The following is a 16327-nucleotide window of genomic DNA, read 5'->3' as shown; positions in this document are numbered from 1 at the left end:
ATGCCCGTTCAATTTTAGGGCAGCGTGAACATTCTGTAAACCATTTCCTTTTGTGTTCCACAGAAGGGGGAAAAAATTAATCAAGTTCAAATCAAAATGAGGGTGTGTAAATAATGGCAGAATTTTTCATTTTTGGGTGAACTGTGTGTTTAACAACAAACAGAAAACATGTTTTTCTATTATTTTCTCCATTTTCGTCTATTCATGAACTTCAGATTTGATAGATGATGTGATAGGCCCTGTCAGATACTGGATAATGGACACTGTCAGCCTATTAAAAAGCACCAAGACCAGTTCTCAAGTTAATTACACTGTCCTCTCTTCACAGGGCAGGGTGAAGCTTGCTTGTCACAGTGATGTAAGGACTGAATCCCCATTTAGCTCAATGTGTCCTGTCTCTTTCTCTCTCTCTCTTTCTCTCTCATTCTTAATGTCTTCTTTGTGTAACTTGGGTCCCCCTGTTGAAACAAACCAGTGGAAGCAGTGTTTTTTTTTTACCCCTCGTTTTCAATGCAGTTGTTGGTTACCCTATAGACTCTCACCTATGTGCCCGTTCAAAACCTCACATAGTTCATTACAGGTGCTCGGACATACCAGGTTAAATAATGCATGGATGACAGTCGCTTCAGACTTTGATATCAACGCTTGTCTAAACGATGTCAGAAATACAGGACTATTTCTGTATACTAATGATTTAATTTTCCAAGGACTTCTACATAGCACACATTTGTATAATGTTATAATGGTATAATAAGGTGCACAAGCCTCGTTCACTTAGTGATATATCCAAAAATGAGAGTATCGTCCAGTCGTAGATACTAGATATATCACCAGAGTGGTGTTGTTTGGGCTGTGGACCTACTGGCTTTTGTAAACCTTTCAACTCTTGTCTCTGTCTTCTGTTCGTAGCTAGTTTACTGTCTCATGTTGCACAGTTGTGTGTGGATGCGTGGCTGTGCTCGACAGTGTTTGGGGTGGTGGGGCACGCTGGGATTGTGCGAGTGCGTGCGTGTCTGATGTTTGAGACTGTCTGGATCTTACTTCTGTGATGTGGCATTTCTGTCTACAACTTTGTCGAACTCTGTGACCTGTCTAATGCCTTCTCTTCTATACTCTTTCTTTTTCTCGCGTCCTCCATTTTTTCCTCTTCTTCCTCCAGGGCACTCAACTTATATTCAACGCAGCCAAGGAACTCGGTCAGCTCTCCAAGTTGAAGGTATGGAAGTTTATTACAAAAAGTAAAAAGATGCTAGCTCGTTTTAAATGATTAGCAGTATTTTGTTTTGTTTTGATCTTTTTCGAAATGACTTTTTGAATTGTGTATATTTTTGTAGTATTCGTACTCAAATACTAGCATTCGTAATCGAAAACTGTAGGATTCGTAATCAAAAAACCTGCATTATTATTAAACAAAAAACAACAACAGTTTTTTTTTTCTGAATTTTCCAGCGTTTTTTTGACATGAGATGACATATGATTATGTTAACTCAGGGTTAAATGAACCTGGATTATCTATTTTAAATAAATACTTGTAGCGACAGACATGACACTTTAGTAACAATTTGTCATCTTCTCATCCTTATGTCTTTAATTTTTCTTTTAAATAAATTTCTGTTAATTTTTTTGAAAATATGAAAAATGTGACATAATGTAGGATAATCCAGGATTACTTTAACTCGGGGTTAAATGAACCTGGATAAAACATTTAAATTGTGAAAATATTGTATTTTGTTCTTATAAAGTTTTGTCCTTTTTGTAGGAGCACATGGTTCGTGAGGAAGCCAAGGCACTGTCCCCTAAACAGTGTGCAGTGATTGAGTTAGCACTGGATACTATAAAGGTGGGTTCAAGAGCTGAAAGTCAATGTAAAAACTGTATTTTCCACTGGTTCGTGACAACACAGTATTGTGCTTTAAATAGTGGGTTGTTAATTGTAGAGGAAGTATAACTTCTATTTTATTTTATTAAGTTGCCTTTTACACTAGAATTTGAATCATTTTCTTCTTAAAATTCTCTTCATTCTGTTACATAAGGATATGTGTTCAATTTGCACTACATACAGCACTATCCTTCCTTGTAATATGAAATTTACGCTCCCAGGCAAACTTTTGCCCTTTATCACATTCGGTGGATTGTATTTGCACCTTGGGATATAGAGCACAATATAATAGAGACTTTTTTGGTGTAAAAAAGGTTCTTCTATCCCAGATTAATAAGCAGAGAGAACTATAAGAAGTCATTCGTAGGTTGTTTTCAGGGTATCAACATGAAATAAATCAACTGTAGCTTTGTAGCGCTATCACAGCATTGATTTTATTTGTTTGAGCATCCCCATCAGCCAGACACATCAACATTGTCTCAAGTAATATCTTCTGTCTTGTGGTTTCTTAGCAATATTTCCATGCTGGAGGTGTGGGGCTGAAAAAGACGTTCCTGGAGAAAAGTCCAGACCTGCAGTCTCTGCACTACGCTTTGTCCCTCTACACTCAGGCCACCGACAAACTCATCAAGACCTTCGTTCAGTCCCAGAATACACAGGGTAAGGCTCTTCCACACATCTTGCTTTTTTAAAATATCAATGACTTAATCCTCCACCTTGGCAGGATGTCAATTATGAAATTATATATGCAATGGGTCCAAAAGTCCACATTCACAATAGTTTTTTTGTTGTTGTTGTTTTATTTGCATCGCATTATATTACCAGCATAAGAATGTAAATAACTAAATGTGTAATGTATAATGTATATATATATATAAAAATTATTTTTTATATAATTATGTATATTTTAGGTAAAAAAAATACATTACATTGCTTAATAAAAAAAAAAAAATCCTAACCATATGGTAAGTACAACGAATAATATTGTTAATTAATAATACTTAGTTCTATATATCAAATTGTTAATTGTTATTTAAAAACATTAGTCTATGTACTTTAAACAAAACACACACACACACACACACACACATATATATATATATATATATATATATATATATATATAATTTTTTTTTTTTTTTTTTTTTTTTTTTTTTGGTTGTTTGGTTAATCTCCATCTTTCTTTCTATCCCTCACGCACTTTAGGAATTCTGACACATTTTAGGTCGAAATGCCCCCGGCAGACACATTTTAATAGATAATCATTTAAAATGTAATTAGGGTAAAAGTCACGGCTTCATTTATGTATTTAAACACATATGAAAGCAAGTGTGTGTGCAAATGGGGATGTGTGTGTGTAAATAGCCACAGTAGCTTGAAGATACAGTTCCTTTTTTTTCGTTATAGACTGTTAACATTTGATGCGCTTGTTGGGCTTGCTTGCTTTCTTTCTTGCCATCTCTCAAATCTTCTTGACTATGTGCTTTCAATCTCTCTGTATTTTTTCTGCATCCTCTCCTTCTCTTTCACCAGTTCATGGAGGGAAGGGGGTAAGGTTTACCCATAGTGAAGACGTGTACCCAGAGAAGGGTACGTTCACTTGGGTCCCTGTGCCCTTAACGATGAAGAACCAATCAGTTATCCACCCGAATCAGATCATGCACCTCCCATTCCAACGGGCCAATCGCATGCCCCACGACCACCCATATGTTCCCACAGAAAGGGCTTTGCATGTATGAGTACCTGGGAAGAACATGCTGTATGTTCGCATACATTGGTCTGAAATGTATCTCGATGCTACAGCAGCAAGAAAGCCCAGGATGAAGTGTGTTTTGAATGGCAGTGAATGAGGAATGTACACACTTCTTCACGAGTGAGAGGCGCATGTGTGCCCTGCGGATGCCGAGTCACAAGTGTCAATGAGCGAGTGAGAGACCGTGACAAAATGTTGCTTTCCGAGCGCTGAACCATGTTGTCGAATGAAGATGTGACATTAATTGCGACTGACTCAGCTTGTCCGCAGGCAGGGTCTGTTCTGCTGCTCAGCGTGATCTCCCCTCACGACCACGCAACGTGGTTTCCCTCCCTTCAGTCTCTTCCCTAGGCTGAGTTAAGACAGCTCTCCCTCAGCCAATCAGAATTTGCTTCTGGGGTCAGCTGATGTGCTCTTTGTCAATGTACATCAGTTCCGAAAGGCCCTAGATTGGCATTTAAGGGCCCCATAAAAAGTCACATGAATATATGTGATTATAACTTGAGATTTAATCGTTTCTTAAATGTTGCTCTGCGCAAGTCAAATTAGTGTTTACTTTATTTGCTTATTCGGTTAAAGATGGCTTATTTTCAGAAACACCAGCGCTTTTGATAAGGGTTTGATGATTGGAAGATTTTTTTTTTGTTTGTTTTAATGAAAATACTGTTATAACTGATTATTATTATTATTTTACGTTTGCTTAATTATTCTAATTAAAGATTATTTTATTACTGTTTTGTGACTTTTGTGTTGAAGTATGACCCGGTCATTTCTTGAGGGGTCTCGTGACGTTTACCCAGATGCTCTTTGGTTAAGATTAATCATAAAGTGCTACGTCAAAAGCCGTCAGCGTTAGCGTTAGCGTGCCAGTGTTCAAGCCTTTGTCAAATCCCTGCTTGCTCAGATGGTTCTGCTCTGAAGAAACTGCATTATCAGCCTGTTTCTCTGACAAGCGAATACATATATCAGATGCCGAAAGCAAGGAATCCATTTGTTTTTTTATTATTATTTGACTGCAGCTGACCTAGATTGGGTGGAAAGATTTAGACGTTTAATTCACATTTAGTTATTCGTTGGTGGCATCATCACTCAAAGGTATTTGAAGAAATAGTGCATACAATAGGTTTGTGAATATCATCATAACTTAGGCCAAAGAACTTGGCGCTTTCCGTGAGTGGGATTGGATATGTGTGGGAATGGAAGTGATTTTCTGCATGTTCCTGCCTGCATTTAAAACCAAGTGAAGGACAATATCAGATGTTCTCCTTGTCTTCTTCTTCCTGTTAATGACTAGACCAATAGGACTGCTCTCTTCCTCCCCATCATGGTTGTATAAACCCGTCATGAAACACCAGAAATGAAGTGTGACCACACAGCATGTGTGTAAATGGTACACTCATGATAATCTGAGGGAACACACTTTGTATCGTAAAAACCTTGTTGCAAAAGAATTCTGTGAGGCATTACTTTATTTTGGTTGTCTGTGTATTCTGAGCTAATTTCATTGATTATTTTTATGTAGACATAAATTTACTAGCTAGCTAGCTAGCTAGCTGTAAAAATATGTTAGTGCTGTACACAGACACTGGAATAAAGGGTACCCAATTTGTGCCTGAACAAGTCTCACAAATTCATATTTAAAGATGTGTTGCAGGTGTAACTTGTTCAATCATTTTCAGAGCTTATTTGAATCCAGTACTATTTGATTTATAAAAGTCCACAAATGTATCACCCCAGTTAAGTAAAGACAAATTTGTTCAGCTCAATGTTTTTTGAATTGTGTATATAAGCCATTATGGAAACTAGCATCTTGATTATATTCCCTATTGGCTAATTTAAAATTCTGTGCAAATGAAATTCACATTTAAACTCAATCAATGCTCTGAATTTGTATTTAATAAGTGCTCCAACATGGAAGACCAACTTGAAAATCGTATTAATGATCTTTTAAGCCAGGTTCAACACCATTAAGCTGTTTAAACGATTTTGCCATCCAATCAGTTTAAAGCATACATTGCCTCTGTATGACTCTGCGGGAACTGAATTCATAAAGGAAGTGCCCGGAAAGTCCATTGAGTCATACTGATGCAAAGTATTCTGCCAGGCTGGATATGGAGTGTTGACTTATCTCGTCTTGTCTGCAGGTACTGGTGTTGATGATGCAGTTGGAGAAGTGTCTATCCATGTGGAGATCTTCACTCATCCAAATACTGGAGAGCACAAAGTCACAGTGAAGGGTATTGTTTCATATTGTTTCTCGATGTTCAATTAAAGCTTGTTGTTTGCGTTCCTCCTTGAGGTAAAACTTGGGCGAAACTCACTGGTGGAATTCTTTGGAGAACCTCTAGGCATTGTTTCGAAGGGGCCTCAGTGTCCTTGCTTTACAATGGGGTTCCTGGAGGAACTACTGATGTCTTTAAAGTAGGGATGCACGATAATATCGGCACAACATCGGTATCGGCCGATAAAAGCTTAAAATGACCATTATCGGTATCGGCCGATATGAATATTTCTGCCGATGAGCCAAACCGATATTCTCCAAGTGAAATAATTGACCTGTTTTTCAGATGTGAATGTCTGTCTACATTTGTAAAATAATAAATTTATGGTAGAATCAGTACAGAAGAGATACATGGATTTCTCTTCAGTAAAATTAAAGTTTAAATTTATCAGTATATATTTGTATATATATCGATATCGGTATCGGCATCGGCCAAAATTATTTAGAAAATATCGGCATATCGAATATCGGCCAAAATCCAATATCGTGCATCCCTACTTTAAAGTTCTTCCAAGAATCCAAGAAGAGTCACAAGGACTGGAATTGAGAACCATTGGTTTAGTTGTTCTTTTAGTGTGCCAAACTTAATTTTTGCAATGTAACAGGAATATCAAGCTTAGCCAGTGAAAATGTATATGAGATACTATTTTGGTCCCTTAGATCAGAACCTGGTGGAAAACCTCTATGAACCCTTGTCAAGTGTTTAAAACCTTTTTACAATGTAATGGAGTTACTTGAAAACCAATTAAAAAAAGTTGTGTTCTTATGTGTTCCATTTTGTAAGTTCCTTCGAGAACTTCCCTATTTAAAAGGGTGTCTAGAGGTTCTCCAAGTATTTGCCAATCTACGTGTACCAATCTAATGAACCCCAAATGGTCCCTCGCGTAGTTAAATTTTTTTGCCATGTAATGGGAAGAATATCAAGGGGAGCCTACACTGTAAAAACAAAAAATGTATGTGAGGCTCCATTTTGGGTCCTTAGATCACTCCACTGGCAGAACCCTTTTGAAAAGGTCTAGAAACCCTTGTCAGTTGCCTCAAAACCTTTCCAACATGAGAAGAAACACTCTTTAGAGTTCTTGCTTGTACTTATGGGCTCTATTTTGCAGAACATCCGAAAGGGTGCCTAGAGGCTCTCAAGTAATGTACTTCTTAAAAAACGTGTAAAAAGTCATAATATGTACCCTGAAGGCTCTGGTTGGAACCTTTTAGGGTTAAATTAGGTTCAGAGATGACCTATTGAGAGTACTGCTCCATTGATAAGGTGTTGTACCCCTAAATTTAATTTTCTTCTGACAGTGGAGGGTTCTTATAGTGTGGTGTAGACCAAGTAACCCCAAATGGTTTCTCAAGTAGCTTCATTTCTGCATCATAATGGTCCGCAAGTAAAAGGAAGGGAAATTGAACAACTTGTATTTTCTGTTAGTGGTGGCTGCGAATGACCTACGGTGGCAGACCTCCGGAATTTTCCGGCCTTTCGTGGAGGTCTACATCATTGGCCCTCATCTTAGTGATAAGAAGAGAAAGTACGCCACCAAGTCCAAGAACAACAGCTGGGCTCCCAAATACAATGAGACCTTTACATTGTGAGTGACATGCACTCGTTTCTTTAGCTTGCAATTTATTTTCTGCATACCACAATCTACGCAACAGTTCCTGAATAAAATGTAATCCTGCTTCTTTTTCAAAGCACATTAAGTAATGAAGTGGGTCCGGAGTGCTACGAGCTGCAGGTGTGCGTGAAAGACTACTGCTTTGCGCGAGAGGACCGCACCGTTGGCATGGCAGTACTGCAACTGAAGGACGTAGCACCGCGGGGTAGCGTAGCATGCTGGCTACCGCTAGGTAAACGCATTCACATGGACGAAACGGGCCTGACTGTGCTGCGAATCCTGTCCCAGCGCAACAACGACGACGTCGCGAAAGAATTTGTCAAGCTCAAATCTGACCAGCGCTCTGCTGAGGAGGGGCGGAGCTAAGATCAAGAAATAGCTAGCGAGACATGGTAATTTTGGCGTAAACACTGCCCCCTGATGTTCAGATGTTGCACTAGCACATAGAAGAAAAATACACAAGACATATTTATCTCAGTTCTTCACTTTAATAGCCAACCGTTTACATGACAAAGCAGTTATATATTTGTACTTGCCAGGAAGGGCTTGTTTAACAAGCACAATTTGGCACATGAAACTGACACAGGATATTGTATCTCTTAAATACTTGCTGTTTGTGATGTCTTTCATTTTTATAATGCATATTCCAAGACAAAAACCTGCCAAAATGTACTTAAATACAAAACATATTTATCTATTTATCTGTAAAGCATTAAATATCACTATCAATGCACAGGTCTCAAAATATAAATCCTGAAAATATTACTTATAATAATATATTTAAAAGAATACTACTAGTAATAAAAGACTATTTACAGTAGTTATATAAAAAATACATTTATATTTTATTTATATTCTTTTTGTTTTTTTTTCAAATGCATCTGTGAAATAAAACCAGATTAAGGCATGTAAACAGTGCTACATAATGCCATGATTTTTTTTCTTTTTTTTTTCGATCTGTAATGATGTCAGACCTCTTTCGTGTGGCCTTTTGTCAATCATTCCTGCACCCTTCAAAGGGTGCCTTAATGTCAGGGTATCGTTTCTCCACTACGCACAACCATTTCACCCCCTAACCTCCTTAATAGGGACCAAAATCCCCTATGGGTCAGACTTTAATGTTATGCAATCGTTTAGAAGCACAAAAAAATAGACCTACAACCAAATACACCTTTGAACACAGAGTGGTTGCTTTTCCATGTAGTAGGAAAGCATTTGAAATTATTTTTCCGGGGTGTCACTAGCAGGAACTCCTACAAATTCTGCTTATTGTACGGACACAAAATATTTTGTAAAGATGTTTCACACATCTAGATTCAATCACAGGGCCACGTCTGTCCTGTCTTTGTGTTTGTTTTCCGATCTGTTCATGTTCAAGTACGAGTGCCTGTGCGGTTTATCCGGTGTTTGTCGGCATAAGGCACTGCTGTTTATGCGATGTATAAGTGCAAGTCTAGATTGACAAACACTGCTTGTATTAGACACCAGAGCTGCCTGTTATAGTAAAAATTCACTTTATAACGTCACGTTTAAATGTCATTTTGCTTCAGATCATTCCATGCAAAATGGGACTTTTTTATTCACTCACTAGTTTCCCACCTCAGAAGAATCACAGCCATTGAGAATCGCTCCTATAGAGTTGCCATAGTAGCCGTTGATCAGTCCTGCCATTTTACTGCCAAACCATCCACCATATTAGAAAAGCACAAGAGAGATGCTCTATAATGTGGGTTAAGCACTGTATATCCATTCATTCCCTGCTGTATCTGCGCTAAACCGACAAAAACTAGCCGTGCTATGGATCTACTTATGAAAATCTGAGGTGATGTTATCTAGATAGAGTCGCTTATTGAATTTAGCAATTAAGCACTTTGCGCTACAGCTACTTTTTGTGGTTTCCCCATATCATTTCTCTGAAAATAGTCTGTGCATCTGTTCTATTGAAGTCATCAGTGATCAACAGCCTTGGATTGTTTACACCGCGAACGCTCAGCGCCAACTGAAGCTGCAAACTTCGCTGTTGTTTTGTTTTACAGACTGAATGCTTTTATGTTCACCATTGTGATATTGAACACTGGGGTTCTGCCGCAGGAAATGGCATTATTGAATGTTGGATTGACTGCAGAGTGGAAAATGGGATCTGTAGCAAGAAAACACTTTAATTTGGGTGATAGGATTTCAGATATAAAAGCTGTGTGTTGCTGTCTGTGAATAATAATATTACAGGATACAGTCGTGAGCATGTAGTATGAGACAAAGCACACGCAGACACAAGTGCACATGGATCCCAGTAACTCCACATGCACACTAACAGCGACTCCTTGCCTGTAAATAAGAAGCAGTGCATGTTGGGAAAGATTCTTCTTTGTGCCAGCATGTATGTTTGATGTGATATTCAATTGTTGTATTTATTTATTTATTTTGTCATTAATTTTGATATTTGGGTATTATTTTCTATTTTTGGAAGGCTTGTGAATATATAAATATGTATTACTGATGTGTAGTGGTACAGAATACTAGCATGAGAGATTTTGTTTTATACAGAGACGTTTCTAATTTTCTTTTTTTTTTTCTTTTTTTTTTTATATGATCGTTATTATTGGGGATGGAGGTGAAACAGATGCCAGCTTTGGTTTATTTCTACTTCCAATAAATGGTTAAAAAATGCATTGTGTCATGGCTTTTTGTTGGTCTCATTTAAACATGGTTTAAAAAATTGATTTTATTTGGCCTGACTGACATGTCAGTTTAAAATATTTATAGTTCAAATTTGAATTTAGTGTTTTTAAAGGCAACAAAGGCAAAAAAAAAAAAAAAAAAAAACATTTCAGGAGAAAAACCCACATTTCGACTTTGCGTAGGAAGGAGATCTTGAGGGACTCTGGGATTTGGAGCTGAAAATTAACGAGCATAAAATTTTGCATATATCGTTTATTATATGTATATTCAAATAGTATTTCATACATAGACACCCACACAGCTCTATATTTGTATATTTAATAATTTGTATATATTTGTGTATATTGTGTATATTTACACTATATATATGATATGTAAATAATTTATTATATATATATATATATATATATTAGGGGTGTAACGATACGCGTATTCGTATTGAACCGTTCGGTACGACGCTTTCGGTTCGGTACGCGGTACGCATTATGTATACCGAACGGTTCGTTGGAGTAATTAATTATATTTGAAAAAAAAAAAAAGAGAGAGAGAAAGAAATATAATGATATGCGTTCAACAAGGTAGCCCAATAACCCAAACAACGTAACAGGCAACGCCCCTGACACTCCCGAAGAAGAAAAAAACACCCTCTTATATGTTTATGTTAGGCTACTCAGCAGGCGCTCGCTCACTCAGTACGCGCTGAAGGCTCGTTGCAAAATAGCCAATGCGTTTAACAGACTAGAAATGAGAAGATCCTCCAATAACCAACAGGTCTGGTGTTTGGGTGCACTTTGGATTCCCTTTAAGCTATAATGGTGATGGCAAGAGAGTGGTGGATAAAAAAACAACGGTATGTCGCATCTGCAACATGACAGGGTACACCAGCAGGATTACAAAAAAAAAAAAAAAAAAACCAGCGGGAATATCTGGGATATATGCGTCAGTACTATCTGGGAAAAGACGAAAAAAAGGAGAAACATGCACGCAGCAAACTATCCCTGCAGCATTTAGACACTATAGCTTACAGGGAATCCAACCCAAACACCAGACCTGTTGGTTATTTTAGGATCTTATATTTCTGGTCTGTTAAATGCATTAGACATTTTGCAACGAGCCTTCAGCGCGTGCTGAGTGAGCGAGCGCCTTAGGGGCCGTTCACATATCGTGCCTAAAAACGCATGGAAAACGCTAAGCGCGTCTTTCTCCTCCTTTCCAAAGCGCTCGGGCAGAAGCGCTCATGAGGCGTCTGTCTTTGCTAAGCAACAATGACGTGCTCTCTCCATGAGACGCGGAAATTTCAGCGAAGGATAAATGGATTTGCAGCTCTAAAAATCGCTTGCAGTAGCTCTGCTACTGAATTTATTTCAAAATTGCAATCCATATACAACTATGATCAGCTGTTCCTTCATCTTGGCTGAGCTCTCAACGTTGTTACGGGAAAGGATGAAGCTGATTGGTTGGTTCTTGTCACATGACCCGCGGTGCGCTTGCGGCATTCTGAAAAGTTGAGATGTTTTTACATTTTGCTGTATCTAAAACGTATCGAACCGAACCGAACCGAACCGTGGCATCAGTGTATCGTATCGAACCGAACCGTGAATTTTGTGAACCGTTACACCCCTAATATATATATATATATATATATATATATATATACTTTTTATGTTAACACAGAAAATAAAAGGATAGATAGATAGATAGATAGATAGATAGATAGATAGATAGATAGATAGATAGATAGATAGATAGATAGATAGATAGATAGATAGATAGATAGATAGATAGATAGATAGAAAAAGAACATTTGATTTGATTTTGCCTGACATGTAACTGTAATAACAGGCACGCCACCTGCTGGTCGGACAGTGCATTGAAGGCTTGGACTTGTCCATCAGCTTCAGTCTTCTTGCTCATTTGAAGAAGCTGTGCTGCCTGTGGTCCACACCAACCTAATGGTCAGGTAACATTGAAGCATGTATTTCAAATTAGACACACCCCCTCCTTTTTAGAGGCAGCACAACTGCAATGACATGTCTATAATACCACCCTCTCTAAAGTGGTACTAAACTGCAGTGAAAATGCAAACCAAGCCGAGGCGTACCGTGTCGTGCCAAGCCGAGCTGAGCTGTACCATGCAGAAGAAGAGCACCAACACTGCTCTTTATGTAACACAGGGTTCCTCTGATGTACCGCTGCAGGTTACAGGTGGCCCACCGGAGTTGCTGATAATACCTACCTTGCAGCCACCCTCTCACCCAGCTTTGGCTCAAAACCCCTGCTGCATCTAACAGATCCCCTCTCAGCTTCAGTACTGCAACCTGTCCGGGCCGAAAGAAACCTTGGCCTTGCCAAATCAGTACTGCTCTGGATCAGGGAAAAGATGAAGAAGGGCACTCGGGCAGGAACGGCCATCATCCAAAGAAACAGAACCACATAGCAGGCGGGGTGGTGCTGTTCAAGTTGGGAAGGCATCCCCCTGCAACTAGTTCTGACTGAGTTGTGAAAAGGCAGAGTGAGTACAAAACTTAATTTTTCAACAGCCAAGAATTGAACTGTTTAAACAATACCTGACCAGCTCTCAGTATATTGATGGGCTCCTCAAATACAGTGTCTCGTTTTTGTCTAAACAGCCATTACACTCGTACTGGACCGATTTAAAAAAGCCAGCAATAATATCACAAACATTTAAAGTTTTGGTGGCATCAGTTGGTGAATTATTCACAGTAGATGTTTTCTGACCATATCAGCAAAATGGACAATGATGAAGGCAGAGTTTGACATGCGTGGTTTATGAAAGTGAGGGCTGTGGATCAGGTGTTGGTCGTAAAGCTTCCGAGCAAAGTTCTCATCCGAAAATGTATGCATCTACAGGTCCTTCTCAGAAAATTTGCATATTGTGATAAAAGTTCATTATTTTCCATAATGTAATGATAAAAATTTAACTTTCATGTATTTTAGATTCATTGCACACCAACTGGAATAGTTCAGGTCTTTTATTGTTTTAATACTGATGATTTTGGCATACAGCTCATGAAAACCCAAAATTACTATCTCAAAAAATTTGCATATCATGAAAAGGTTCTCTAAACGAGCTATTAACCTAATCATCTGAATCAACTAATTAACTCTATAAACACCTGCAAAAGATTCCTGAGGCTTTTAAAAACTCCCAGCCTGGTTCATTACTCAAAACTGCAATCATGGGTAAGACTAACGACCTGACTGCTGTCCAGAAGGCCATCATTGACACCCTCAAGCGAGAGGGTAAGACGCAGAAAGAAATTTCTGAACGAATAGGCTGTTCCCAGAGTGCTGTATCAAGGCACCTCAGTGGGAAGTCTGTGGGAAGGAAAAAGTGTGGCAAAAAACGCTGCACAACGAGAAGAGGTGACCGGACCCTGAGGAAGATTGTGGAGAAGGAGCGATTCCAGACCTTGGGGGACCTGTAGTGGACTGAGTCTGGAGTAGAAACATCCAGAGCCACCGTGCACAGGCGTGTGCAGGAATTGGGCTACAGAGAAGCAGCACTGGACTATTGCTCAGTGGTCCAAAGTACTTTTTTCGGATGTAAAAAGCAAATTTTGCATGTCATTCTGAAATCAAGGTGCCAGAGTCTGAAGGAAGACTGGGGAGAAGGAAATGCCAAAATGCCTGAAGTCCAGTGTCAAGTACCCACAGTCAGTGATGGTCTGGGGTGCCATGTCAGCTGCTGGTGTTGGTCCACTGTGTTTTATCAAGGGCAGAGTCAATGCAGCTAGCTATCAGGAGATTTTGGAGCACTTCATGCTTCCATTTGCTGAAAAGCTTTATGGAGATGAAGATATTGTTTTTCAGCACGACCTGGCACCTGCTCAAAGTGCCAAAACCACTGGTTTACTGACCATGGTATTACTGTGCTCAATTGGCCTGCCAACTCTCCTGACCTGAACCCCATAGAGAATCTGTGGGATATTGTGAAGAGAAAGTTGAGAGATGCAAGACCCAACACTCTGGATGAGCTTAAGGCCGCTATCGAAGCATCCTGGGCCTCCATAACACCTCAGCAGTGCCACAGGCTGATTGCCTCCATGCCACGCCGCATTGAAGCAGTCATTTCTGCAAAAGGATTCCCGACCAAGTATTGAGTGCATAACTGAACATAATTATTTGAAGGTTGACTTTTTTTGTATTAAAAACACTTTTCTTTTATTGGTCGGATGAAATATGCTAATTTTTTGAGATAGGAATTTTGGGTTTTCATGAGCTGTATGCCAAAATCATCAGTATTAAAACAATAAAAGACCTGAAATATTTCAGTTGGTGTGCAATGAATCCAAAATATATGAAAGTTTAATTTTTATCATTACATTATGGAAAATAATGAACTTTTATCACAATACGCTAATTCTTTGAGAAGGACCTGTAGAACAGAGCAATATTGGGTTGTACAACTTGATGACATGATAAGAGGGACTACAGCTCGTATTACAGTGAGTAGATTCCTCACTCGGCATTCTTCGTCCAGTAGATCAAGTAGGTCCAGTTGGCCTTCGATGAGTGCAATGCATGGTTGGTTATCTCTGAACTCAGTACGGTTCCAGGGAAGTTCCTCTCTCAGGTACTCCTCCTGCTCTAGCTGGAAAACATGCTGACGAGAATAGAAAGCATATACTATGTTCTTAAAACAGCTGTATGATAATTGGGTCAACAAGTCAGTCAATGAAAACTCAAGTTCTGTAAAGCCCAAAGTAACCATGGATAGGCACTTATACTATGTAGACTTGGGTAAAGCAACCCTTCAAGGTCTAAGTCACTCTTCACTAGACAGAAGATGTTAGATGCCTACTTTACACCAAGTGCCAATATCTGGAAACGTACCCTGTTGAACTGCTGTTGGAGTTTCTCATTTGCATAGTTAATACAGAATTGTTCAAAACTATTCCTTTTAAAGAGTCTCAAACCTATCAAAGAAAAGATTGACAAAACAATCCTACATGTACATTCTGTTGCTTTGATTGTTACAAATAAAATAACTTTTACCCATAGATATCAAAGAACTCCTATAAAAGATTTGGGCTGTTCACGTTGTGCTCTTAAGGACGAGTTGAGTCCATGTGAACGGTTGCTAGTACACATGCTTAGCCAGAGCATCCCTTGCTTCATTATCCTGCTGGCCTGTTATGGGCATCGCAAGCATTTCCCCAACCACTGCTAGACATCAAATATAACTCAGAAATGTGCACAGTAATAGGAAATGGTGCTTGTACATCAATGTAGCTGCATTCCCCACCATGAATGCTAGCTTGTATGTTGACATTCCCCAGATGAAGAATAACTGCCAGTATATGAAATATCTCCATCTGCTGGTCAGGCTGCACTCCTGCAGAGACGAACCACAAGTTGTATCTGAAGAATATATGGATTTTTTTTTTAGTTTAGCTTACCAAGAATATTAAAGGCATTTCTTGTCTGCTCTAGCTCTACCAAATTATCTGTGCCAAAAAAATGTGCACATCTTGTCCTTGGTAGGTGTAATGAAAGTCCTCTGCAGAATCTACTGAGACACAGTAATGCATGGTGTAACTGAACAAAAATGTCCAAGACAAATCATGAGATAAACTGAACACCATATGATCGAGCAAGCACCTGAGAAACAACTCTTGATTTCTCCAATAACTAAGTCCTCATGTTTGAACAATAATATCCCCTTTACGTCCAAATCCTATCTCGATATACTTCCCAAAATGGCTGCTGTTGTCGTTTGGGTCGTTTTTGCATTACCAATTGCCTGCAAGGGCTAAAATGACAACATGTTACAAATAGCTTAGTATGTGCTGGTCTCCAGGACGGTGGTTGAAGCAGCTGGGCAGACACCCACACAGCTTCTGGGTCTGGCACCCACACACGCCCCCGAGAGACAACAGAAGATTTTCATACTGATCATAATCAACAGTATGTGGCAGTTTGTGGCAAGTCCAATTTTTATGTTGTGTGTGATCCTTATTTCCCATTACATTGCTAATTAATATCACCCAAACATTCAAATTTCAAAAGTGTAGGCCTGAAAACTGAAACATTCTGGCATGTCATTCGGTCGGATTTCAAAAACAATTCAGGAATGAATTGGTGCAGTGTGCTTCATG

General features: G+C 38.9%; 1 protein-coding gene across 1 annotated transcript in view; it reads left to right on the top strand.

The window, feature by feature from the left end:
- Nucleotides 1–10042, top strand: part of unc13a (unc-13 homolog A (C. elegans)) — a 38385-nt gene extending 28343 nt beyond the window's left edge. The window contains exons 38-45 of the mRNA XM_026235968.1: nucleotides 329–358; nucleotides 1160–1216; nucleotides 1760–1840; nucleotides 2392–2539; nucleotides 3413–3469; nucleotides 5777–5869; nucleotides 7340–7499; nucleotides 7604–10042. Of these exons, the coding sequence (XP_026091753.1) occupies nucleotides 329–358; nucleotides 1160–1216; nucleotides 1760–1840; nucleotides 2392–2539; nucleotides 3413–3469; nucleotides 5777–5869; nucleotides 7340–7499; nucleotides 7604–7892 (915 nt within the window). The 3' untranslated portion in view covers nucleotides 7893–10042. The remainder of the gene's footprint in view (nucleotides 1–328; nucleotides 359–1159; nucleotides 1217–1759; nucleotides 1841–2391; nucleotides 2540–3412; nucleotides 3470–5776; nucleotides 5870–7339; nucleotides 7500–7603) is intronic.
- Nucleotides 10043–16327: the final 6285 nt, after the last annotated feature.

The sequence above is a fragment of the Carassius auratus genome, chromosome 47, assembly GCF_003368295.1.
Source record: "Carassius auratus strain Wakin chromosome 47, ASM336829v1, whole genome shotgun sequence".
Lineage (NCBI taxonomy): Eukaryota > Metazoa > Chordata > Actinopteri > Cypriniformes > Cyprinidae > Carassius > Carassius auratus.
The sequence above is the reverse complement of the archived record's forward strand: the minus strand, read 5'-3'. Positions and strand labels throughout refer to the sequence as shown.